Here is a 25,574-nt window from a genome sequence, read left to right as displayed (position 1 = left end):
AATATCTTCTTGCCATGTTTTGTGTATACATGCAGTGAACTCTGATTCCAGCGACGCTTTTTTGCTCTTTCTCAAGCTGTATCTTTGCATTTGTGATATTCTATTGTATCTTTGCCTTCCTAATGTGTATTTTTTAGAACTCCTGCTTTCTATATGCGCTCTCTGTTGCGGCTATAATTTTGGTGCAATTACTTACAATACTCGACTGGTGACAGCTGCGCCTGCGCATTACATTGGAATGAGGGACAGCATCACTGAGATTTTTTTCCTGGGCATTGCATATGTACAAAATTGTAAACAAGGTTCTTAAATGACAAAGATTTGTTAAAATATTTGTCCTCAACTTGATTATTCATACCAGGGACATGCACTACTTTGCTGTTTCCAACTGATATCGTTATAAAATTCATGAGACATTTTCTTTACTTACTAAATAAAAAAAAATATGGAAGCATTGATATCAGTTATTTCTGCCACAGTTTTTGGGACATACGAATATATTCTTTCATGAAAAGTACATATTTTACTTGTCTTGACAGTGTGCATACCATTCAAGAATTTTTTTGCAGCATCTAATACGCAATAGCATTGGCAATGCAATTATGATTAATGTATTTGATCCCTCTACAAATTCTATAAGGAGGAGACCACACTGCAACATGAGTTCCTCTCGAACAAAATTTCTGGCTACGCCACTGTTCAGATATCCACTATTATGTGCCCTTCACACTGCATGCGCTGACTAACCATGCTCAACAGATGGTCAAGGGTTCTTTAAGGAACAAGATAAGCAGAAAAAGGCTGCAATTCCACAAGCGTGGAATTAATAATAATAATAATTGGTTTTGGGGGGAAAGGAAATAGCGCAGTATCTGTCTCATATATCCTTGGACACCTGAACAGCGCTGGACAGTGTCCAGCGTCCAGCGCCGTAAGGGAAGGGTAAAGGAGGGAGTCAAAGAAGAAAGGAAGAGGGAGGTGCCGTAGTGGAGGGCTCCGGAATAATTTCGACCACCAGGGGATCTTTAACGTGCACTGACATCGCATAGCACACGGGCGCCTTAGCGTTTTTCCTCCATTAGAATGCAGCCGCCGCGGTCGGGTTCGAACCCGGGAACTCCGGATGCAGTGACAAGGAGGATGCGCACCATCGATGCTGTTCCCCCATCCTGAGTAGGAAATAATAGCAGTTTTTTGTGAAAATACTCTGAAAGCACGAATTTTCTACCCATCGTTTACTTAGCTTGCACTGACACGACCCATTGTGTACTCTGCAGCTTTGACAAACAAGGGGGCCAGCCGATAGGCACAGAAAACTTCGAGTGCCCTAACCACTGAGCCACTGCGGCGGGGCCGTGGAATTGTGCTGAATTTGTGAATTCATAAAACTTTTGAGCAATTTATGTTGTTCCTGTGAAATAGGGGTTTATAAATATACACACACAAATTTTCAGATTTTTTTTCTATAGTAGAACATAATGCGTGTCACAAAGAATTATTAAGAAAAATTCAGTGCGGTAGCACAGTGCCTGCTAATGTGACATGGGGGACAGGTAAAAAAATATGACAACAGAAGTTAATAGACCAATTTCATCAACCAACTACAAAAAAAAAAGGGAGTAACAAGGATAGCAGGAGAAAAAAATGCGGTGCAGCATCACCGAGAGAGCTCACTTGGGCTCTCGTCGCAGCTCATCAAGCTGGAGAAGCACCCGAGAGGCATTGTTGTTGAGCATGCGGAAGACGTAGTCCTCGTCCTTCACCGTCTCAAAGCGGTTGGCCGGACGACTGTGCGACACCCTACGCAGCAGTGACAGCAGGGGCTCGCACCGCAGCACAGCTTCTTTTGTGATGGTCGGCTGCAGGCATATGTTAAAAAAAAGTGGAGGACATAAATATTGCAAAATATATCAGAGCACCATAACATCAACATCAATCTTGACACAACTCATGTAACTGACGTTTCTCTTCGACTGCCAACTGATGCCACAAAACAGTCCACACATGAACAGCCAACTGATGCAAACCTACATAGCGCCTCCTCTTGATAGGAAACCTGATGATGATAGCATTGGATAATAACAAGACTGGAATAGCAGCGTTGGGCTGAAAATTGTTTGGATCTGCACATAAAGGCATGGAAATCTGACATGTTAAATCTGAAAAAAGAAACAAAAAAGACCTTCCCATTATAAGCAGGTTTTTCCGTAAAGAACAGTAAAAACTTCTTACTTCAAGCTGCAAGGGATGAGAAAAAATATTCGAATTATCTGAAAGTTCTAACTTTCAAATAACCCTCAAAAACTGCCAACTGCTTGCATCATGGTAAATTCATTCGGTGAAAGTCCAAACAATGACTGCTAAAGTTTTTAGATGAAAACAGCATGGCAGTGACTATTTATCCCGTTTCCATCAATGCTTTATTATGTGCATACTGTCGGGAGCATCGAAGCAGAGCTGCTCCAAAATCATAAGAGTTTATGATGGGCTTCACGCCCATCATAAGCGGCCCCATCGCGTGTGTGGAGGCCTCGCTGTGCAAACAGCACGTGAAGACCGCACAGCTTCACCACAGTGGAAGAATGGAATCATGCAGATTGAAGCGAAAGAAATGGCTGTGCAGCAAGGAAAAAATGGGGGGGGGGGGGGTGAAGAAAACATCAGTGAAGTGGCAATCAGCTTCCGAAACAGAATTCAGCTGGGTTAAGTTGGCTGATAAGATGCAACTCGTAGAGCCACTGTGGGCTGGCACAAAGCTCAGAGAAGAGAAACCAAAACTATGCGCTCGGACTGTTCTAGCAGCTGGGGTCATTTGGTTGTCATCGTACCTGCCGTAGCACGCACATCAAAGGTGCATGGGTGACTCTGCAGCCTGGAACTAAGGTTTCAAGTAGGGCTACTTCAATGATTTCTTGCCACACCTGTCGTACTTGAACGCAGCCTCCTTCAGGAGCTCATTCGAATTAACCAATGGGAGACCCATAGTGCCCAAATGAAAGTGAGCGTCTAACATTTCGTGGGCATTGGCCAGGACTAAGCACGCAGTTTGAATAATCCGGATTTTTGAGTTAACAAGCTTTTACTTAGGTGATCTGCCTAGGCGGTAAAGGTTGACAGCTCAGGTATTTCATGAAAGAAGGCACACATAGAAGGTTTTATTCATGCAGCACCACAGATATCTGTTACTTTTGCTTGCCACTGACACAGCCTTGCAATTACTATGACAGCCTCCAAGGAACTTACACCAGTCCCAACTTCTCTATTGGGACTTGTTTTTGGTCAAACAAGTGTTTCACACATGGCGTGCACGCAATCCACCTTTTTCATGTTCCTCTGCTGCCACCTCGTGTACAGCGCTGGAAGCTCATTGGAATGGTACTGTGCGCCCAACCCGGCCGGAGTGAGTGCCGCTGCGGAGCACGTTTTGTAGGAATCTGTCAACGATTGCGTGTCCTGGGCAGCACCTGGTGCCTGGAGAATTTCTAGGATTGACTGGTGGCTGTGTGCGAAGTCCGAGGCAGGCTGCTGAACCCACCGAAGAGCAAATTCTTCAGTATCTCCGATCATGCGGCATGCGATGCGATCGCCAGCTCAGCAAGGGCCGCCGCTTCAAAGATGAAGAATACAGTCGGAACATAATGTTCAATGAAATATCCCCTATCAGTGAGAATGGCGTTTTCCGCTGTATATGCCTGCCATACATGAAAGGTGGATACTACATCGTGCACGCCGTAGCACAGAAAACGACTGAGGACAACAGTTTTCATAATCCCGCCGTGGTGGCTGAGTGGTTATGGCGCTCGGCTGCTGGCCCGAAAGACGCGGGTTCGATCCCGGCCGTGGCGGTCGAATTTCGACGGAGGCGAAATTCTAGAGGCCCGTGTGCTGTGCGATGTCAGTGCACGTAAAAGAACCCCAGGTGGTCGAAATTTCCGGAGCCCTTCACTACGGCGTCCCTCATAGCCTGAGTCGCTTTGGGACGTTCAACCCCACTAAACCAAACCAAGTTTTCACAAGCAATCGTTGTGCTCAAGCGCTTCCGAATAGCTACACGAGCGATAAAAGCACAAGCGTACTCGCAACATGGCAGCTCTGCTAGCATTTTACTTTATTTTCCCACAGCACATCGCTGCATAGGTTAAACAAGCATGCGCGTCCATAAAGACGTGCGCGAGAAGCGCACATTGAGCCATTCCGACGGAACCACGCAGAACTTTTCATCATGGATATGATGCGAACACACGCATAACGCACCTTCTGCTTCTTCTGCCTCTTAATACATGGCACATACCCACATGAGGGTATAGGCCAAGATGTAGTGGCATAAACAAGGAAATTTCCTTAGGAGATTACGACAAAATTGTAGCACCATGCGTGAATGCTCTCATAGCTTCTTTTTCGTTGTCTGCTCCACCGCGCGTTGAAAGCGGCTCATAGCACTTGCCCATTTGGCCTTCTTGCTTGAGAAAGCAAAAAGCGCCGGAATGAAGTCTGGGTGCCGCGGTGACATTCGAGGCCTTCCTGTCCATTAATAAAACATTTCGTGATGAACTGCACACGCATTTAACAACAGTACCTTGTCCGCACCTGTCACAAAGTGATTCCTGCACAGTCTTGACGGTGCCCAATGGCGGCCACGATCGTCGAGCCGGCGAACGGCTTTTATCCACGCTTCGCGTCGAAGGCGGTCCCGGGAAGCGTTCGGAAAGCGAAAAAATCCGAGTTTGCTCCCCTTTACATATTGGGCAATGCAGCCGTATGCAACACATGTCGTAGACATTGCCAAATGCGTCGCACTGAACGCCCGACGGCTGCAGCAACGCAGCCCGCGTAGGAAGCCGGTTTGTTTACACTTCCACGGCCAGTCTCGAGTGGCGCGCAACCCTTCCAATATGTTTCGCGACACCGCCGCCAGGGGATGGGCACATGCGCAGTCGCGTCGTGAGAAAGGCGGATTCCACTGGCTATAGGGCTTGGGCCTTTGTTTTCTCCGGATTGTAGGCACTGTTTGCATCAGATGACGTTTCACCAGTGACAGAGGCAATAATATTTTTATCGGGCCATGCTGCAGATGCCTTACTTATGCAAAAAGGTGGTAATTTTAATAGGACTTTCCTGCTGCATAACATTTGCAAGCAGCTCTTCGCAGAAGTATTCGTTAGCAGTGATAACATAGACACTGTTGAGCTAGTGCACCCTAAGAAGGTTCTAGCATGTCTGGAGTTTGGGTTCAATGTAGGGGTGTTTGAATATTGAAATTTTTGAACACAAATGAAATATGAATACGTAAAAAAATGCCTTCGAACATCGAACGTCACTTCAATATAAAAAAATTCACAACAAATAAATAGGCAAACGGTGTTGTCCCCAATTTTTTTTTAATATATATATATAGTGTATGATTTTTGCAACTGAAGTAAACAAAACTACAGTGGCTTGGCAGCACACAGAAAAAGCATGATGTGCGTAGGAATGCATACTGCTTGCATAGGCAGCATAAGTTTGCAACCTATAACGTGGTGATGAGGATGATGCAAAATAAGTGACAAAATGAAATCCATGAATTGACGTGACTGGCAGCTAAGAATAACATGATGAGTAGTAAAACCTAACTCGGACTTTAAGGGATTTGAGAAATTCCCGAATTATCTGAAAAAACTGCCGGAAATGCGGTGAGGTCTTGCCAGGAGGCTTTATCTCACAAACAGCCAAAATCCAGCGAAGAGTGCGCAGTTTCAGCATGCTGGAATAACAGCACAGACATAAATGAGGAGGTCTACCACAGCGGTGGCCTCGTGGTATAAGTATCCACCTCGCATGCGCGAAGTGCCACCATGTACCCACCGCTGATACAATAGGTACAAGCTTTCCCCTGGCTGGCTGGTGCTTGGCTTCTCTGGAGTGAAGTGTTAAGAAATGGGCCCCTGACTGCACCTTGAGTAGACGATAAACAGCAGTGCTGCCATGGCACTCTTGGCTGAATGCTCTTGCACCATGGAAATTCATCATCACAAGCAAGGGGAATGCACATTCGCGCCGGAATGATGACGCTAGTTCTGAAGAGAAAGAAAAATGACCAGAGATGCACCAGTTAATGTAACAGGGCAGAACGCTGCAGTTTCTCACGGCTGGCGAATGCACGGCCGATAGCTGCAACTGCCACTGGCTGGCGGCGAAGCTCAGGAACCGAAACTATACAGCCAATATCGCTAACTGCAGTCATGGATGCCAATAGTCCTTTCGAGCATCTCAAGTGTCCCATCAGCAAGGCTACAACCTGGGCCTGAGCCAACATGGAAGCTCCAGTTGCGAAGACGCGCTGAGTTCACTACGCCTCCGGGTTGGAAAAAGAAGGGGGACCTTGTGTGCGGAGGCATGTGACAACTGCGACGCATCACGTGCTTTGATGTTCCTGAAACTTATGTACTAAGTGTCTGACGGAAGCAGAGAGACAGGGTTTTCACCAGCAAGTCACCCTGGAAGGGTTTCAACGGGCCAAAGAAGGGCCGCTTTCCAAAAACACCAAGCTACACGATGAAGTGTGCCTTGCTGCAGGACTCTGCAGGATGGGTGAAGGGTGTGCGGTGCACAATCCTGTCTGCCATGGTCAAAAAGCCTTCAAGAAGTGCGAACTGCCAAGTACAGCATAAAGGACGCAAAGCTCTGGAATGTTGAGGAGGCTTACGACAGCTATGATGAGTGAGGGCAATTTTGCTACTGCCTTCATTTTGACATTACAGCGGTTGCTGTAAGGGCTGGTTAATGCAAGTGAGAAGATTAATTTCCTCATCGAAGCATAAAAATCTAGTGCAGATTACAATCAAAGGCATTCTACTTTTTTTGTCTTACCGTGAGTAAAGGATGCGCATTACAATCTAGGGCATGTTAGAATCAAATAAATACAGTGTGTCATGAATGTCGTCTCAAGATAGTGGTTTACCAAGTAGCAGCATTTTGATAGCCTATTTTTGACGCTTGCAAAATGATGATGGCATGCCGGTCGAAGCAGGATTCTACACTCCATCGCCACTTTACTGCCATCTTGCTCGGTGGCTTTCACAGCTATGTGTCAACGCTATGCACACTCAAGGGGCAGTGAGGAGAACTCTATCAATTTTTTTTTTAGCAAAATCTGATAGTTCGGCATTTAATGGCTTTGTTGCCGCTTGTCCGGGAGCGAAAGATGCATTTATTTAAAAAAAATTTGGATTCGAAGTTGAAAAAGTTTTTCCTGCCCTCCGATTCAAACTCGGCGCACTCTTATGACGTCACGGCATCCTCTTACGCCGTAACAGGACAGAGTGACATGAAACGTGACGTAAACGCAGACTCTGTGGTTTCTGGCGGCCAGCAGTGCGGTCTAGCAGCAGTCAAAATGAAGGCTACCGCCGCCGCACGTTGAAGGCATCTATCGGGGGTCGCTACCGTCGCTTCGTTTACGTTTGCACCGGCGTCTTGCCAGTGTTACGATGGATCCCGTTCTTGAACCCGCCAACGAAGTTCTCGCAAAAACTCCAGCCTGCATTTCAGCGACCTCAGCCCCACAGAGCGTGCGATGCTTTTGAGGGAGCATGGTTAGATTAGGCACCGGCTGGTCGTTTCCCTCTTCCTCAGTGAGCAGCCGTTGCTAATTAAATATCTTAACCCCAGTGCAGGGAGTCATGAGGGGTAAGGACAAGGTCGGCACATCACGCCCATCGGAGGCTGGCCGGGGCTTTGGGGCCAATGGATTGTGATTCCTTGAACGGCGCTGTTGCACGGTGCAGCAGGCGGCATCGAGGAGGTTTCTCATGGTTGCAAGGGCCAGGTTATTTATTTATTTTTTTTTGGCACGAAAAACGGATGGGTGCTCAAGGGTGCTCGCGTTTAAACTTGGCAGCTTGAAAGTAAAACCAATGCACGACGCTTCAACGAGTTCCGCACGTTTCCGGAGGTACGGGGTCCACTAAATCGGGTTCTCTCGTTCACTTGCATGTACCTTCAGATGTGTACTGCGAATGGATTAAATTAGCTGAGAGCTCGAAGGGAACAGCTCCGCCCAACTGCCGAAGCTACTGAATGGAGCCGCAAACAAACGAGTTGGAGGAGGGCGGAGTCGCGGTCTCTGCAGGTTCCAAATCTCTTTTAAAGTGAAAGCTTTACTGGCCCCGAACTTGCGATTTCGTCGCGGCGGTGATCCGAGGAGGCACATGAGGTCACAACGCACGCCTCGCCGTGGAGCCGAACCGGTCTGACCGGGCCGGCGGCGGCTGGCGCACTCGGTGCGAAATAGAGATGTGCTCCAAGTCTCCGCCTGTGCGGTCACAGTGCGCCGAAGCCACCGAACGAGTGGGCGGCCAGGCGCAGTTGGAGTATAGAAGGTCTACCTTTGGCCGACGTGATGTCACCGTGCAGCGCGCATGCACGTTACGCGCCTTAACAGAGCCTGTGCTTAACGGCTAACCAACGTATTCGGTGGCGGCATCTATGAGAGCCACTGAAACCCCCCGCACACTCACTGAAAAAAAAAAAAAAAACATGTGCCGAGGCTCGGAATCGAGCCAGGGCCTTCGGCGTTTGAGGTGGAGACGCTACGACTCCGCCACGATGGCTCAAGCTTTAACCATGAATAAAGGCGCATCTAGTGAATGCACTCTTCCGATGCAGAAGTCTCCGCGCTTTTGCTACGTATATCCTGGCCTAACAGAGCTAGGCCATCAGCAATTTTTTCTGAACTGCCTTGTATCTTGTCTCCCGTCCCTAATAAACGATTTCTGTTAAGTAGTTCAAAATTGTCTGGCACAGCCGGGAACATTTCGCTGGGCAAGCGTACGAAGACACAGTGCTCTTTATACTGCTAACTGCCTTGTACAATCACCGACCATCGTGCCATCATAGTCTTTCATCGATCGTGGCGATCATCTGACCAGCCTTAACAGGCTCCTTCAAAGGTATAACTAGCACTTGAAGCGGCACTTGGAGTTCCTCTGCTGTTCGGCGCTTGTAAATCGGGCGCGTCAAAACAAAACCACGGGCCAAGCAAAGCTCATAGACGCGAAGCGTTATAACAAACCGAAACTCTCCTGGCTGCCTGTGGCGCCACCAAGCATCGGTTTTCTTTGCTTCCAACATTCAGGTTGTCTTTTATCTGACTTCCTTGTGTGATAAAAGTGCACTATCAGTTTAAAAACAAAATTTAGTTCAATATTGAACCACGCAACCTTCCTTTGTCAGCCTCAGAGATTCGCAGCCCCATGTCGGAAGGAAAATTCCTCCAAGGTGGCGTCTCTTGTCCTATGACGTCACCACGCTTGTACTTGCGAGATTGGCCTATGGCGGCGATACCTGTGTTTCGGTTCTTGCTAGTTCCTACCTTACAAGAGCTTTGTTTTCTGTAAGAGTGCCGTTTTTGTGATCAGGAGCTGGTATTCTAACGATATAGGCCAACTTCAATTTCTCCTCAGTGCCCCTTTAAAGGTGATATGAATTTTGCTGTAACTATTGGCGCAGTTCCATTGCCACTGTCACACGAGCGTGAACAACTGAAGGCACAAAAATGAAACTATGCTGTGGCAGATGGCACGTGGACTGCCTTCGAGGCGTTTGCTTCTGCCATGTTCTCTTGCTTGCCACTTACAGCTTAAAAGACAAAATTTCCATATTTCATGAGATGATGACCCTGTAAAATTGAAGTGGCTGCCACGAAAACAGCACAGATGCGCATGCATGCCAAAATTTTGCTCACTTCGCACGTGCCCCTTCATCACACTGCTGCCTCTTCTCTGCCAATAGCTGTTCAGGCAGACAGAAAGCCATCCCAGGGCGTTCAGAACATTCTGCACATGCAGAACCACCATGAGAGCCACAAAACTTTCAAATTGACAGAAAACCACATTTCGCTTAAAAGAAATGAAAAAGGAAAAAAATGTGCCCGTGCTGTACTCAGCTACTCCGCTTTTAGGCTACTACAGTTCCAGGCTGGTACATTTTTTTTTTTTATGTTCCAGTGAAAAACGTAACAGAGGGTTCTACTGTAGCAGTAAAAGCCAACAACTACAGGTCACAGGTCAGGTAGTTATGTTACCAGCTTTGAGTCAATGTAGCGCTCATAAGGCGGCGTTGAAGGCACGACTGCAGGGGTGAAGTTGTGTGCACACTCCAATAGGTGTTCTTCCACAAGGTGAGAGTTGGTTGTATCCAATGGCAGATCGAAGAGACGTGTCACCAAGGTACGGATCTCCCGGTCAGACCAGGTCCTGCATTGACCACAGCAATGCAGGTTCACACAGTAGAAGCTTCTTTTTGTTTTCATTTAAATGCCTCATATGTATAGAAGAGCGCATAACACAAAGCTCTTTGCAGTGAACAGCTAAGGCACTGCAACTAAGTGCGCACGGAACACAAAGGGCACAAAGTAACAAGTCTTGGTTTCATCAACCAAGCGACGGCTGTGATGCTAAAGGTGGCTTTAGGTCACGTGAGACACAAAGAAAACTGCAATATAATCGCTGATACATATATAATGCACATTTGTTTGTTTGTACAAAGTTCACGTGGTCACCAGCGCATAGTACAGAACCGAACTATGCCTGAACACTCGCATGCAAGCGGTGCTACCGGTGCACCTTTTCTAGTGCGGTTATTTGTGTGTAAATAGCCTATTACTCTACCCTATCCTTTTTTGTTATCACTCCTGTCTGGGGCCGAATCTATGAGGCAAGGCAGTCCGCTCTGGAGCCTCTCTTCTCCGTTGGCCACCGTGCGCGATTGGCCCTATCATGACGTGCCATGACTTTGGTTGAAGTCGGGTGGCGACACGGCCAATCGCACATGGTGGCCCACGGAAAAGTGAGCCGGTTCCAAAGTGAACCGGCTTGTAGATTCTGCCGCTGTACTTCCACTATTTGTCACCCTCCTACTTCTTTTATTTCTGCTCGCCACAGCATGGGTGGTGCTTGAGATAGTAGATAGCATCTTTTTCCTTCCGTTTTTATTTTTATAAGCTGCTACTGCTGCCAACTTCGACAAATAAAAATAAATAAAGAAATAAATAATAACGTGAGAACAAATGTGGAAAACGAGATGCTGCAATTTGACTTTTCTTTCCCATTTGACCAGCCCATAGGCTGTTTATTTGCTTCCAAATAATGTAGCAACGTAAAGCCCACTTCAGGACATTTTGGCAAAAAATTAACACGTGCTCCAGCTTTTAAAGCGCTGTGCTGTATGGTAACCGGCTTGAAATGCACCTCTAGCTACAATGTGGAACTTACCCTGACTTGTCAACATCAAATGTGTCGAAGTGCTCATGGGGCTCAATGTTGTGCTTCTCACTCATCAAGAAGTAAAAGTAAGAGAAAGCAAACTGCATGTCATCTGGGCTGCGGATCTTGTGCGATGATGTCCGATCAAATTCTTCGGGAAACCTGCACAGAAATGTGAAAAGAGATAATGAGCAAAGAAGGCCACGAGAGAGTGTTCTCGGAAGCTCTGTCAGTGTTGGGACATGAATAAATGCTGTGTACCAACCAGGATGCAATTCCTGTGAGAAACACTTGAGCTTACCTACAAATAAAAACTGCAGAATAAAAACTATAGAAAAACTATGAAAATGAATGTCGAATTTGTGGTACACACATTGACAAAGAATATGTCACATGAAATAGCAATTCCTAATAACAGTGTCAACAAAGGCTAACACCCCCAGCAGTGTTTATTTTTGAGGCTTTCTGAATGACCAGAACAACCTGAAATATGGAAGGGCAGTTTGTACCACTAGCATAAGCTTCATGGACAACTATCATTCGTGTAATGAAAAGAAATTCAGCACTATTTTTTAAAGGATGAACAAAAAAAACACACAAGACGGCATATTTCAGCACCACTCGTTATTTCAACCCTAGTTATCCGAAAAACCAGCTAATGTGAACTGCCGGTGTGGTCCGGTACATGCCCATTTAAGTCTATGGCATTGTACGCTCACTAATTCGGACAGTACGGGTCATGCACGAGTTAATTTGAATGGGATCCCGAAGGAAGGCTGTGCCTAGGTATGACCAGCACGGCAAGTAATAAGTCGCAGCGCGGTGGTAATCGAACCAAACAGCATTTTCTGTTCAAAAGCAGTTTTGAGAATTTGCACAACACTACTTATTGTGTCACTAAGGAGGGGACACTGGTCTTAAAGACATCAATTTTTTGCTCACCAGTTTTATCTTCTCAAATAATGCAGACATTAGCACACATGGATCATCCAATGGCACTCCCCCGTGACTGCTAAATAATTTATAATTGAATTTCTTCTTGACGCTGCTTCATTTTCTGTTTTAGCAACTGAACGATGACTGTGACGTGTAAGGAGTGTATAGATCTTTTGAGGCACAGAAAAATAAACTACAATATAATTGCTAATACTTAGTTTTAATTCACTACAATACTCAACTCTTTCCCAGCTGCACCCACTGAGCATCCCTAACGATGAATTCGCGAACTGATTTCGGAACATTCTGCATTGCTTACTGGCACGCTGCATAGTTTTCTTTTATCCCGCAAGGTGGCACTTTTCTAATTCACCATGAAGATGTGAAGGCGCGGTATCATGCTCACTGCCTGTTAACCTTACATATACATTATTTCATGTTGAAAACAAATTACTATTCTTTCTGCAGTAGGTGTTGCGATACCAACTTTGTAAACTTGGAATCATCATCATCATCATCAGCCTGACTACGTCCACTGAAGGACGAAGGCCTCTCCTATGTCTCTCCAAATAACCTCGTCCTATACCAGCTGCAGCCACTGTATCCCTGCAAATGTCTTAATCTCATCCGCCCACCTAAACTTCTGGCACCCCCTGCTACGCTTACTTTCTCTTGGAATCCACTCCGTTACCCTTAAGAACCCGCAGTTATCTTGCCTTCGCATTACATGCCCTGCCCAAGCCCATTTATTCCTCTTGATTTCGACTAGGATGTCCTTGACCCACGTTTGTTCTCTCACCCACTCTGCCCGCCTCCGCTCTCTTAACGTTACATTTATCATTTTTCTTTCCATGGCTCTCTGGCGCAGCAAATGGTCGTCCAAATAGCCCTACTCAAACCAGAATTTGATGCAGCAGCAGAGTCGCTTGTGCAGCTCTGACGTGCGTGCAATGGCAGGTGTGATGAAAGGAAGGCTCTGTCTACAAGAACAGTCACATCGCATAATTTCGGTTCCGCCTTTCTGAGCTTTTCTGAGCCCGAGAGCCAGCTAACCGAGCCCAGCTGCTCGCCGTTTCGGGCACCAATAGGTGTGTCTCATTAGTCATTTCCACCCCCCCCCCCCCCCTTTTTTTCCATTTCGGCACCGCTGAGCAGTTCCATCCATGTGGTTCTCGGTTCTTCCAGTGCGGCGAAACTGCGCACTGGGTGTGTGATGCAATAGCAGTAGAGCTACACACTAAAAGTAGTCATTGTCGCACTGCTCTCATCTCAAACGCAAGCAACCATTGGGCAGGCTTTCATCAAATAAATTTACTGTGATGCAAGCAGTTCCTGTTAGTTTTTAGTGCATAGCACTTCTAGCCGCAATCACGGATTTCGCCGATGGCAGTCCGAAGCCTGCTCTCTTTTTCTCCACGAGCTTGAAGCGTGAAGGAGACCGTGGTCTTAGCCAATGAGAAAGTTTCACAGCTGCAGCCAATGAGAGAGTGGCACGTATCACAGTGGTGGGCATCGCGGCTGTCACTGGGCAGTGCTGTACAAGTGCGTGTTACTCAGGACTGAGCAGCCGTGTGTCGCTCGCATGCTCTCAAATTTGTGCTCTCTCCCGAACGTCAGTTGCTCCTTGGCCTTCATGGACAGCAGACGTGTACGTGCGATGCTCACTCGACCTTAGCTCCGGGCCGCTCACAGGGCTGCTCGCAACATCATGATAAGAACCATTGCAGATGGTGTGAAGAAAGCTGAGGAAGTGATTGCATCGTGTTTTCAAGTGGCGTCACTACGGATGAAGCTGGGCCGTCTGGTACTGTGGTGCAGGTGTGCCGGGCTCGGCATGGTAAACAACAATGGTTACAAAGACAGCGCGAACATGAGTCTACAAATTCTGATGTGGCTAAACTGTATACCCAACTACTACACAGATCACAAAACTGTGTTTGTTCAACTGCATGAAAATGTAAGAAATAAAAATAATCTAATCATTTGCATGAGAACCTTTAGTACCGAAATGAACCAAATCATAACGAGGTGTACAAATGCTTATAAAAGTATAGCAGGGGTAAGCAGAGCCAGCGCACCTACTTCAGATTCAACCACATACGCAAATCGGATGTAATTTTTTTCAAGGTCATTTGATAATTCAAACATTTTTTCCAGTTCCTTGAAGTACGAATTAACAACGAGCTCTGACTGTACCACCTAGTGGAAAACCTGTTTCCCCCTCTGTCTTGACGCGGCTGACCATCATCAGCATCAAGTCAATCTTACATTACCACCGAGTGGTTATGAGGCAGACCCACTTTGTTTTGACAGCAGGTTCCACACAGTAGCACTTCCCATTAACTTCTGCACATGACTTGCGCAGTCTTCTTTTTTTCATCTCAATGTAGCCACACACCTCGTCCTATTTCAGGGCAAAGAAAGAGCAGCTGTTGCCTCAAGCGTAGCTCAAGCTCCCCATATATAGAAAGAGGGCTGCTTCCACTTCCGTTTCATGAGAGACATAGCTGGCTCTCTGTTCTTAGCAGGAAGGGTCATCCACCTTCGGTCGGAACTAGCAACAAAGTTACCTAGGACAAAAAAGTCCAACTTGAGCCCCGTACAATTTTCAAAGGCAGCACAAACTCCAATGGGGGACGAGTGTTCACAAATCATCCACGACCGTCATAGGACTTGGCTATGTTACCGGACTGACTATGTGCATCGGGCTGTCACTTTCTCGGCTGCACCAGTCGCGGCAGACGTGAGCTTAATTTGCAAGCAACTTTGCCATATTGCCGTGTGCAGCGCGCAGTGCGATATATTCATCGGGCAAAAATATTGTTTAGTGCAGTTTGTCGGACGCTGGTGCCCTGCATCGTGCGCACAGCGAGAATGTTCAAAAGAACTCAACTTTTGTTGCCCTTTGACATGGAATGAACTTCATGCCAATGCCTAGTTGCCGCAGTTCAAACATGTCAGGAAAAGCCTGATGGTGAGACGAGATTGCATTCTCGATCGCCTCGGCTGATTCTTACAATGCTGCCTCACATCTTCCGTTTCGCTTCATTTAGAAGGCAGCTGAATGAATAGCGGCAGACCACAGTGAAATTGGCCTGATCGATCAGAGAAATCACGGATCATTGGCAATCAAATCAGTTTCGCATTTTGTTGCTAGAGTAGATGATAACCCTTACAGTTTTGCATCCACTCTTCTCTGAGCTGGCTGCAGACCACAAGACGTTAGCGTTGTTGTATCGCAACAAACACAGTTGATATTCAGACTATTTACATTTTATAGGCCAGCTAGGCCTGCACAGTCTACAGGTTCACCAACCACGTTGCCTGACAACGGAATTCTCTTGTTTTCAATGACTGACAACACTGAAGAACATTGGCAATCAGTTATTTCTTCCTTTTTTTGCCGTATCTAAGCTTCAACATAAACTTTTGCGTCACTGTATACAGTGCAGTGGGCTATCCGAGGTGTCCGCAGACGACCGTACTGGACAATACGGCATCTCGGGCACGGTTCCGATGGTGCAGCAGACAATGAGATGGGCAGGGCCAATCACAGCGGTCTCTCTTCATTATGGGCACCGAGCAGCGAATAGGAACGTGTGTAGTGCTTCTTTATTTCCATTGGTTTGAGGGCGCAGCTCTTTGGTGACCGTTCTTGCATCCTGCATCGTAATAGTTGTACTTGTAGGCATTGCTGGTGTAACCAGGTGTCCAAGTAGCAAAGCAAATTTAAATGCTACGGGAAGATCCCGCAGAGTGGCTAGCAGCGTAACACGCCATCTGCCACTACACATAGGTGTACATTAGAACCCCACTATAGGTTGTAGTAAAAACTGGGATATAGTAAATAGAAGCTGCGGTCCCGTTTCGCCTTCCATAGAGGACTGTACCTTTTTTTTTTTTTCACTTATAGCAAAGATTTTTTTTTTAAGAAACAGCTATAGTAAAGAGCGTCTAGCTGTGGCCATGTGCTTCCCGCGGAATGATGACATCGAGGCAAGCGTGAAGTCTATGACCGCGAGGCAAATAAATACCGAATGTACAGTTAAACCTTGATATAACGAAGTCGTAAATATCGGCACTTTACTTCGTTATAATGAAATTTCGTTGCATCGAAATTTCGTACCTAGCATGCGGAAACATTACCAAATCACTTGCCAGTTGTAAGCACTCATCCTTTATTTTCTCTGAAAGTAATCAGTGACTTTCTTTTGCGTCTGCTTTGCAATCAGAGATGGCCTCACACTGCGTTCATAGGCCCACAAGGATTGCATTGCATCTGGCTGCCCAATCGAACCCGCGTGGCGCCGCAGAACATCAATTGCGTCAAGCACTTCGCGGCTGCTCGGGGCATCGTCGTCTTCAGCATTGATATCGCTGCCTGGGTCCTCCTGCATGCTTCCTAGCACATCCTGCATGATGGAGTCGTCGGTAACTTCCTCGGTGGCAACGACGCAAGAGTCTGCGTAGAGGAAGTCTTCCAGAGCGACACCGTCAGGAACGGCCTTGTCACTCTCCAGGCACCTCCATGCTTCTTCAAGGCCGGCTTGATCGCCTTCCTCGCCATCGAACGGAGCCCTTTCATTAGCCTCCGTGCTGTTATTGTCTTCGGAGGCACTCGCTGCTGCTGCCACGCCGTTCTCAAACCCGGTTTTCCGGAAGCAGTTCTTGATAATTTCCTTTGATGTCGCCTTCCACGATGCGGAAAACATCTCTAAGGCTTGAAAAATATCCAAACAGCCTTATCTACGTCTTGAAACGTAGCAGGCTTCAATCGCTTACGTTGGGCGCTCGTTCCACACTTCACTGAGCTGAGGATAGACTCCTTGGCTTTCAAAATTGTTGAAAGCGTACTCATGGATATGCTGAATCGAGCCGCTACGTCCTTCTTTTCGCCTTTCGAAACTGTGTCCAGAATCGCCTCTTTTTGCTCAAGCGAAAGGGCTTTCCGCTTGCCACTCATGGTGGCGACGCACGCGGGCATACACGAGGGCAACCAAAGCAACGCCTGCGATGTATCCAGCACGTGTGGTAGCAGCGAGTGAACAACGCCACAACGCGGACAAAGGAGTACGGCGGCGACGGCGGCCGCGCAAGTGTGCAAGCAATCACATGGTTTGGCGGATCCAATGAGAGACGGGCGTGTAAGCTGACGCATGCACAGCAAAGAAGCCTGGGAGGAGTGGGGGGGGGAGAGAGGAGTGCGCCGTCGCCGGCGACCGAGCAAAAAAATAAAAAATAAAGATGGGCCCGGACGGGGGGAAGAGAGAGGGTTGCTCTCTCTCTCTCCCGCTTGCTGGGAGCGAATTCCACGCGCCCCATGAGGCCCATCCGCGTGGGTTACCCAAGTCACTCACGCAAGCACCGCTTTCCCCGCGGCCGTCATCGTCACGGCGACATTTTCCTTCCGGGTAAATTTTTTTAGGATACGCAACTTCGTTGTAATGAAATTGCAGCAATATTACTTTGTTATGTCGAGGCAAAATATACATGGTTTCCAATGGGGAATAAGTTGAATATGCCTTGTAACTTCGTTATATTGAGGATTTCGTTATATTGAAGTTCGTTATATCGAGGTTTAACTGTATTCTTTGAGGTGGCCTGACCATCGAGCTAGAGAGCGGCAAAGAGAACCCCACTTTTCAAAGCCCTGAGAACGTGAGGCAAAGCGCGCGGCACGCACGAAAAATGTAAAGCTGGCTAAGAACGTAGAAAGAAGGCGGGGTCGCTGCGAAAAGAAAACCAGTAAAAATGCAGTGAGGAGTAGAAAAGAGAAGAAAAGAGCGTGTGTTCGTAGCACGAAGCATGAGGAAGCAGCGGCAAGAAGTGGAGGCGCAGTGGAACTGCGTAGGAAGTTTTGCCACGCTTGACTTTGTTGCGCGTTTCTTTACTGCCTCTTAAATGACGCTGAAGCCACAGGAGATGACACTGTGATCATGGAAATCTTTGGTTTTCACATGGAACCAAACTTGCTTCATTTTTGTAGCCATGTTGTATTCATGTAAATGCGGTTCCTCCAAAAGACATAAACAATGTCGAATACCTACGTATAACATGTGATCACTGGTAAAAAATAATTTCCATATAAAGGGACGATACGAGCAGGATGCAAGTTATTTCTGAGTGTTTGTTTTATAAACCAACACTTTGTGCTTAGTAAGTAGCCAGAGAGCATAGTCAGCGCCATGCCATCACCAACAACTGATATAGTACAGACCCTGATATAGTAAAGATTTTTGCTGGTCTGAGCTACTTTACTATAGGGGGTTCTACTGCAGTTGGCGTAACATGTCACCTGAAGGTCACAGGTCATCCTGTCACCTGTCAGGTGACCTGCCACGCCAAAAGCAAAGGAATTAACATGAAGGTGGCTAACCACGGGTAAAATACGTGAAGAGCTGTGGTCAAACTTCGCATTGCTATCGTAATAATCTGTCAATTTTTCATTGAGCCAAGAGTGGAATGAGGTGCTGACAAACGAAATTTCAAGTCGAAAAGCCGCTCTTTCAAACAAGACCAAGATCGCCATGAGTATGGCTGCGGTACAGGAGATGTACATTTTTGAAAATGCAACACTTCACTGCGAATTCTGGTTTAAAATGAGCCACCCGACACCCGACGTGTTAAAAACTACTATAATGCCTCAAATATTGATATGATGGATGAGAAACTTGGCAGATGAGGACAACGACAGTTGTAGATAAAAAGAAAAGCTCTTTTCCAAAAATCAATTTTTTGAGATTTTTTTTCAGCTCTAAGGCCCGTGTCCCCCATTAAAGCAATTCATGCAACCACCAATGACACAAAAAACCCGCTGGCTATCTTTCTTCACTTCACAATGAGCACTCTGGACCACAAATGGCCTCATGTTGTGCACTTATTCTACAATGCCAGGCCATAACCGAAATTTCCTTCAGTGGTCCTTTAAAATGTGAACGCAGCAATATTTTGAACGCACTTTCCTTCCCATGATAAAGGAACTTCATCACTGATTATTGGCCACAAAAAAACATAACACGAGGAAGCGAAAATTCCCGCAAAGAAAAAAAAAATGTCTTCAACTTGAATTTTGCTTTATTAAGCTCTTCGAGCTCCTGCAATCGACCACAGTGTGATGCTAAAATACCAATGCACAATGACGTTTACAGTTTAGCGAAGCACACCAATCATGCAGGCGGTCCTCCCACGCTTGTATGCTCTGAATGCAACATTTACGACTCACTCAACTGCTCATTCGTGACTACACAACTTTCCTTCTTACTCGCATAATGAACCCACTTTTTTCCCAAAAATGTTGATATCAATTTAGGAGGAAGGTTCAATACACGAGAAAAAAAAAAGATTTAACAGAATTTTTTGCAAGAGTTTGCCCATCAAAACAAAATCATGCAGTCAGCCGTATGTGTGCTGCCGGTGTTAAGCATTGTTCACTTCAAAAGGTGTTTGCTGTACCGTGGTGTGACCTGACAATTTTGTGATAGTCGACGGCACTGGCCAGTCACGACAAGATAAAGTGAACCAGCTGAACACCAGCCCTGAAGGTCAGTTTCACATTTTTTAAGTGAGGTTAAAAAGCTCACAGGGCGGTTACGGAGTGTATTGTGAATGCTTAAGCATTAGCTGTGGTGTGAGTGGGGTTAAGTATTTCACTTCTGATCTCGAGCTCGCCAAATTGCTTGCGGGTCTGAAGGTCCTGCTGCCTCCATAACATTTCAGTGTAGCGGGTGTTTGACAGTAAAACCTCATTATTTCGGCACCAGTTAATTCGGGAATTCGGATGATTCGGACTGCCGCTGCAGTCCCGCCAGACGCCCATGCAAGTCTATGGCATCAGAAGCTCATTTATTTGGACGCCGTGGGTCTCACATCTGCTAAAGGGGTGCCATGTGAAGATATGATGTGTTTGACAGGCAATCGTCTAGATATTCGTCCACAGGCCTGAATTGCATATTACCATTGTTTCCCGCAGCCCTCTGATGGGCGCGCAAAGGCAGGCGTGTTGGCGGTCTGCTGGTTCCAGTTGATGAGCAGAGAGTGAATCCGGCTGCACAGTTTCGTTTTTCGAAACTTTGCCACTGGGTCGTGGCGACGGTGGCATTTTGCTGCACACATCAGCAAGCCAGCCAAGCCGCACACCGTTTGATATGAAAATTGCCTTGTTGCTGATCGTTTGTTAATGCGATAGCGGTAAAGGCTCCATTACGCAGAGAATCAAGCATCGGTCTTGTCAGCGTTGCGAGCGAAAAATCACGACTATGACTCTGGCAACCTAGGAGGCAGTGGGCCACCTAGGTCAAGTGACGTTGTGGCGGCAACACAACCTGCCCACTTGGATTGTGAGCAAACTCCCCACCTTGGCAGGTGGCAGTTAAATTAATGATTGGTCATTCGAGAAGCTCAACCTGGCTCACACAAAGCCCACTGCTGAGAGCACCTGCCATCTCAGGGAAGTGGCACATCACTTAACCGGTGCACTACTGCACCAGGAGGAGTACAGTATTTACACGATTGTAATTCGACTAGAATGTAAGTCGACCCCCCCAAATCGCATGTCCGAAAAAAAAAAAACACCGGTGGAGCACTTCAAAAACGAAAATTTATTGCATAGATGGGCTATTCGTCCTCACTTGAGTCATCTTCAGTGGTACTGCTGTCGTCGTCGTCGTCGCCGCTGCGATCCCACAGCACATCGTCCTCCATGGAAAGCCCGCACTTCCTAAATGACCGCACCACAACATGGCGTGGAATGGCCGCCCAAGCGGAAATCACCCACCCGCACACAGCCACCAGGGAGGCTCTCTTCACGCGCCCTGTTGGCGTAAGTTCCCGCCCTTCTGCCGCCAGCCACTCGTACTCACGCCGGAGCAAGTCCTTGAATGGCTTGTTAATGCCAACGTCTAGCGGCTGCAGCTGCCCCGTCAGACCGCCGGGAATCACCAGCATATCTGTATCTTCTTTTCGGAGCTCTGCCTTCACTTCCGCGGTAAGGTGGCCGCGAAATGAGTCCAGCACGAGGAGGTTCGGATTGCGATTTTTGAGGGATGCCCCTGGCCTCAAAAGCCACACCCGACGGTACCAATCAATAACTAAGTCGTCCGTCATAAAGCCTTTTTCGTTCACTCGCACAATCACACCTTTCAGGAACATTTCCTTTGGCATAGTTTTTCTTTTGAAGACGATGTACGGTCAGAGCTTTGTGCCATCTGCCAAGCATGATAGCATAACAGTGAACCGAAGTTTCTCGTTTCCTGTCGTGAGAAGCTTAACCTCGCGAGCTCCCCTCACGCTCACTGTTGTGTTGCTCGTCATGTCGAAGTAGACGGGAGTCTGGTCCGCATTGCCGATTTGGCCGAGCAGGTATCGCCGCAAGTCGCAGAGCTTGAGGTAGTGCCTATGGAAGGCGAGAACTTTCTCCTCGTAAGCAGAAGGCAGCTTCTGGCATACACTAGTACGCCGACGAAGAGAGAAGCCAGCCCTCTTCATAAATTTCGAAGCCCAAGCCCTGCTGGCTTTGAAGTCTGTTCGGAGTATTCCAGCTTCTGCAGCAAAGACCCGGCCTTGTTACGTGATCATTTCGCATGTCACTGGAAGGGACCGATCACGTATTTCGGTGACATACGCTGCAAGCTTGACCTCCAGCTCCAGAAAGCGTCCCGACTTCGGCCCGCAGAAACCTCTTAGCTTGGAGTCGCAATCGAAAATTTTGTCTCGCTGCTTCCGCCACTACCGCACCAACCGTTCAGAAACGTTGAACTTGCGGCCCGCCGCGCAGTTGTTGGTTTCTTCGGCGTAAATGATGGCTTCCCTCTTGAACGCTGCAGTGAATGAGCGCTGAACGCTTTTCGAACCTGGAGAGCTCATGGCAAAGCACGCGGCCGGCAGTCGAGTCGAAAGCACCAACTCCAAGCACCACCAAACAAAGAGTGATCGGTGTCGGGGCGTCGGCTCTTCCAGCAAACATCGGCATTCCCCAGAAGCGCCGCTGTTACATATTGCGCAACCAACTGAAATAGCGGCTCTTCCATCAGCTAGCGACACACCCGGGCGCTGGCGCAGACTCCGCGATTGGAACGGCGGGACAGCGGCCCTTCCCGCGAGTGAAATGAAATGAAATTGGTTTTGGGGGAAAGGAAGTGGCGCAGTATTTGTCTCAAATATCGGCGGAAACCCAGTTGTAAGGGAAGAGATAAAGGAGGGAGTGAAAGAAGAAAGGAAGAACGAGGTGCCGTAGTGAAGGGCTCCCGAATAATTTCGACCACCTGGGGATCTTTAACCTGCTGTACTGACATCGCACAGCACACGGGCGCCTTTGCGTTTCGCTTCCATCGAAACGCTGCCGCCGCAGTCGGGTTCTACGGGTATCCTGTTCAGTAGCACTGAACCATCGCGGTGGGTAACGGTGTGCGCAGTAAAAATAAAAAATGAAAAATCCTGGCCAAAAAGCCCGCGGAATACCTGAATGCTACGCTTGCCGTAGAGCAAACAAAAACTTCTAACATCGCAGTAGCATTCCTGATAGATTGTTTTTCTTGCTTTTATTGGCAGTTCAAGGTTTCGTTTCGATTAAAAGTCGACCCCCCCCCCCCCCCCCACGTACCTTTAAAGCGGAACTTATAAGTGCCCCCTCAAATTTTTCGTTCGTTTTTCGAAGGCGTCTTGCTGCTGCGGTGCCAACGCATGCTTCCCTCACTTCTGTCTGCATCATTATTCCGTTCTTCCAGTGCCCCGAAACTCCCCTTTCATCAAGTGCTATTCACCGTTTATGTGCTGAAGCCTCCTCACATGCGACACCACATGTGAAGAAGCTCCAGTGCTACCATTCAGTGCACAGAATGTAGCCACGGAGACCCTTACTACTGTGCAGCAGTTCTGCTTCCGCCACTCTCGACAGCGTGCAGGAATTAAAACATTTAACGGAACTGCGAGAAATCAATCTTTTCATGAAGTTTTCATCTCAAAAAAAGATAACTGCCCAGGTTCCCACCAAATAAATTCCACTTTCACGAGAATGGTTTTTGGCTGTTTTGAAGTGCCATTTGATAATTCAACGTTCGGATGATTCGCACATGTTTTTCCACTCCCTTGAAGTCCATATTAACAAGGTTTTACTGTACAGAGTTGTGGCTTAAATTGCTACACACCTTTCCGATACTCGAGCACCCGCCGGCTATGTGAGCATACAGTAGCCCTGCTGGGTGCATTGTAGTGTGCCCAGCAAGCCACTGCAGATGGCGCTCCTGTCGAGGGTGCGCAGCATCTTTGCGCTCTGCCAAGAAGTTCACCAAGCGTGCCACCCCTACAGGAGCTCTCGTCAAAAGATAAAGATGCCATGATGTTATCGACGTGCAGCATTTTGATGCTGACAAGGTATTATTTCGGACGACACAAAACTGAGGACCGCACTAAGAAAAGTTAACGGTTTTAGAAATGAAGTAAATTCGCGACAACAAAAGTGGTGGGTGGATTCATTATGCGAGCGAGTTCATTACTCGAGTAAATATGGTATTCAAGTCAGCATCACTAAAACTGATGATAATGGATAATACCGTATTTGTAAAATGTGTTTACCGGATTTTTGAAAAAAAAATGAGCAGTGGCTTAGCTCCGCTATACCAGGATATACGTAACAAGAGGTATGTTTCACTGGCTGAGCTTGTTTTCACATTCTCTTCTGATGGCTCCCGTTGACTGACATCTTCCATAGGCTCCATCTCGGCGGCTATGCGCCGTTTGTTACGCTCAGTCTGGCATCTCTGTTTGGCAAGGCGTTCCTCTCTCTGTTCGGGCGTCTCCACTGCTCTCTTCACCTTCTTATGCTCAATCTCTCTTTCTCTTTATTGAGTAGCCAACTGCCAGGCGACAACCTCAGGATCGAAAGAGTTAATCTTCTCTTGTCTATACTGCCGATTAGCAGCGGCGGGACTCTCCTTCTCTGCATCCATGTCAAACGTTGTGATATAGCCGCCCATTACATCTCCATCTTTTATACGCAATGCTGCGCATGCGGCGCGCAGTTCGGGTGATAGAGCGGCATGCGGCGAGGTTCCGACGGTGGAGCGGGAGCGCGGCCTTGGAGACGGCGAAGCGCACACTGCACCTGCTGCTCCTCTCTGGTTGCCATGGCAACGCGCATGCGCACAACTGACCTCTCCCAGCCACTGCGAAATGCTCGACTGGTAGCCCAGTGTAGCTCTCACTACAAAATTTGACAGACGATTACGATAGTCGGTAATGCGAGATATGAACAGAGCTCTTCACACACGCACATGGCGTGTCACACTGCTAGTCACCCTCCGTTATCTTCCCGTAGCGGCCACCTTCCGGTTGTCCATTCCACCGCTCTCGCTCAAGCAGGTCGCATTTCACTCTGCAACTACCTGCCACCTGTCGCCTGGAAGGTGACGGCCACTTTCCAGGTGGCCGTGCACTCTACTACGTGAACAACCAGTTACTCTGAGGACGACGCGGAACGCAAGAACAGGCACATAAAGGCTGTGCTTTATAACTTTTACTTGTATATTCTACGCTCTCTGCTGTGCCAGGCACACAAAGTAGGCTTGGGAAGATTGGCGCGGCCACGTCGCCGTGTGCGGTTGTGAAAGGTGCGAATGGCAAGAGCACACACTGCACCATTTACCTGACTCGCTCACGCTGACGGTCGCTGTTTCGGACGAATTCCCAGAAGAATTCCCGGTCGCTTTCCCTATCTCTTCCCTGCTTTCCCGGACAGATTTGTGCAAGTGCCTAAATCCGAAACTATTTAAACCGTTTGCTGTTCGGTTTGCCGCTAGTCAGCCAGACCACACATGAGGGCGCTGCTTTATCGCCTGTTATCACCTCTTCCTCCCACCGCTGGCTTCACAATTGTACCATTGTGCGTATACTTTGAGCTGCGGACGGCCCATCATGCCAACCCGCGGGGAACTGCTCAACGTGGGGCTGAGCGGGAGGGGCTATGCGTTTTATATTTCAACTTCTTTTTTTTTTTTCCCAGCAAAAGGTGCGAGATGGGGGCGTCAATGTGTAGGCAGCAATATACAGTATACATTTTATGTTACATTTATTAAGGAGAGCTTGTTTCTGCAGTCAAAAAGGTTGTAAGACGCGGGTTATTCGCACCACTTGCTGATATCAGTGGCCGAAGGACTTGTCAGAAAGAAAGAAAGGAAAACTGCGATAAGACAACTGACAAAAGAAAATTTGCGGTTATTCCATATAAGCATAGGCCATTTAATAACCCGAGAAAAATTGGCAACAGGGTAAACATAAACGTTTTGTTTTCTGCCCCGAATAAGTTGAGTGCCCTGTGCAGGAAAAGCACTTCTGCAAATCAGGGAAAGGCCACTTGCACAATCTGGCACCAAAAGCCGTTTGTAAGATGTGCACAAGGCGTTG

General features: G+C 47.5%; 1 protein-coding gene across 2 annotated transcripts in view; it reads right to left on the bottom strand.

The window, feature by feature from the left end:
• Positions 1–25,574, bottom strand: part of LOC144127981 (N-acetylglucosamine-1-phosphotransferase subunits alpha/beta-like) — a 151,023-nt gene that overhangs the window by 40,433 nt on the left and 85,016 nt on the right. Inside the window, exons 18-20 of one of the 2 annotated variants that reach the window (XM_077661009.1) lie at positions 11,253–11,405; positions 10,064–10,235; positions 1,675–1,859 (exon numbers count right to left, since the gene is read on the bottom strand). In XM_077661009.1, coding sequence (XP_077517135.1) covers positions 1,675–1,859; positions 10,064–10,235; positions 11,253–11,405 — 510 coding nt within the window. Of the gene's footprint in view, positions 1–1,674; positions 1,860–9,488; positions 9,816–10,063; positions 10,236–11,252; positions 11,406–25,574 lie in introns of those variants that run through there. The other variant, XM_077661010.1, reaches the window with a different exon arrangement.

This window comes from Amblyomma americanum, chromosome 4 (assembly GCF_052857255.1).
Source record: "Amblyomma americanum isolate KBUSLIRL-KWMA chromosome 4, ASM5285725v1, whole genome shotgun sequence".
NCBI lineage: Eukaryota > Metazoa > Arthropoda > Arachnida > Ixodida > Ixodidae > Amblyomma > Amblyomma americanum.
This window is presented reverse-complemented; position numbering and strand designations above follow the sequence as displayed.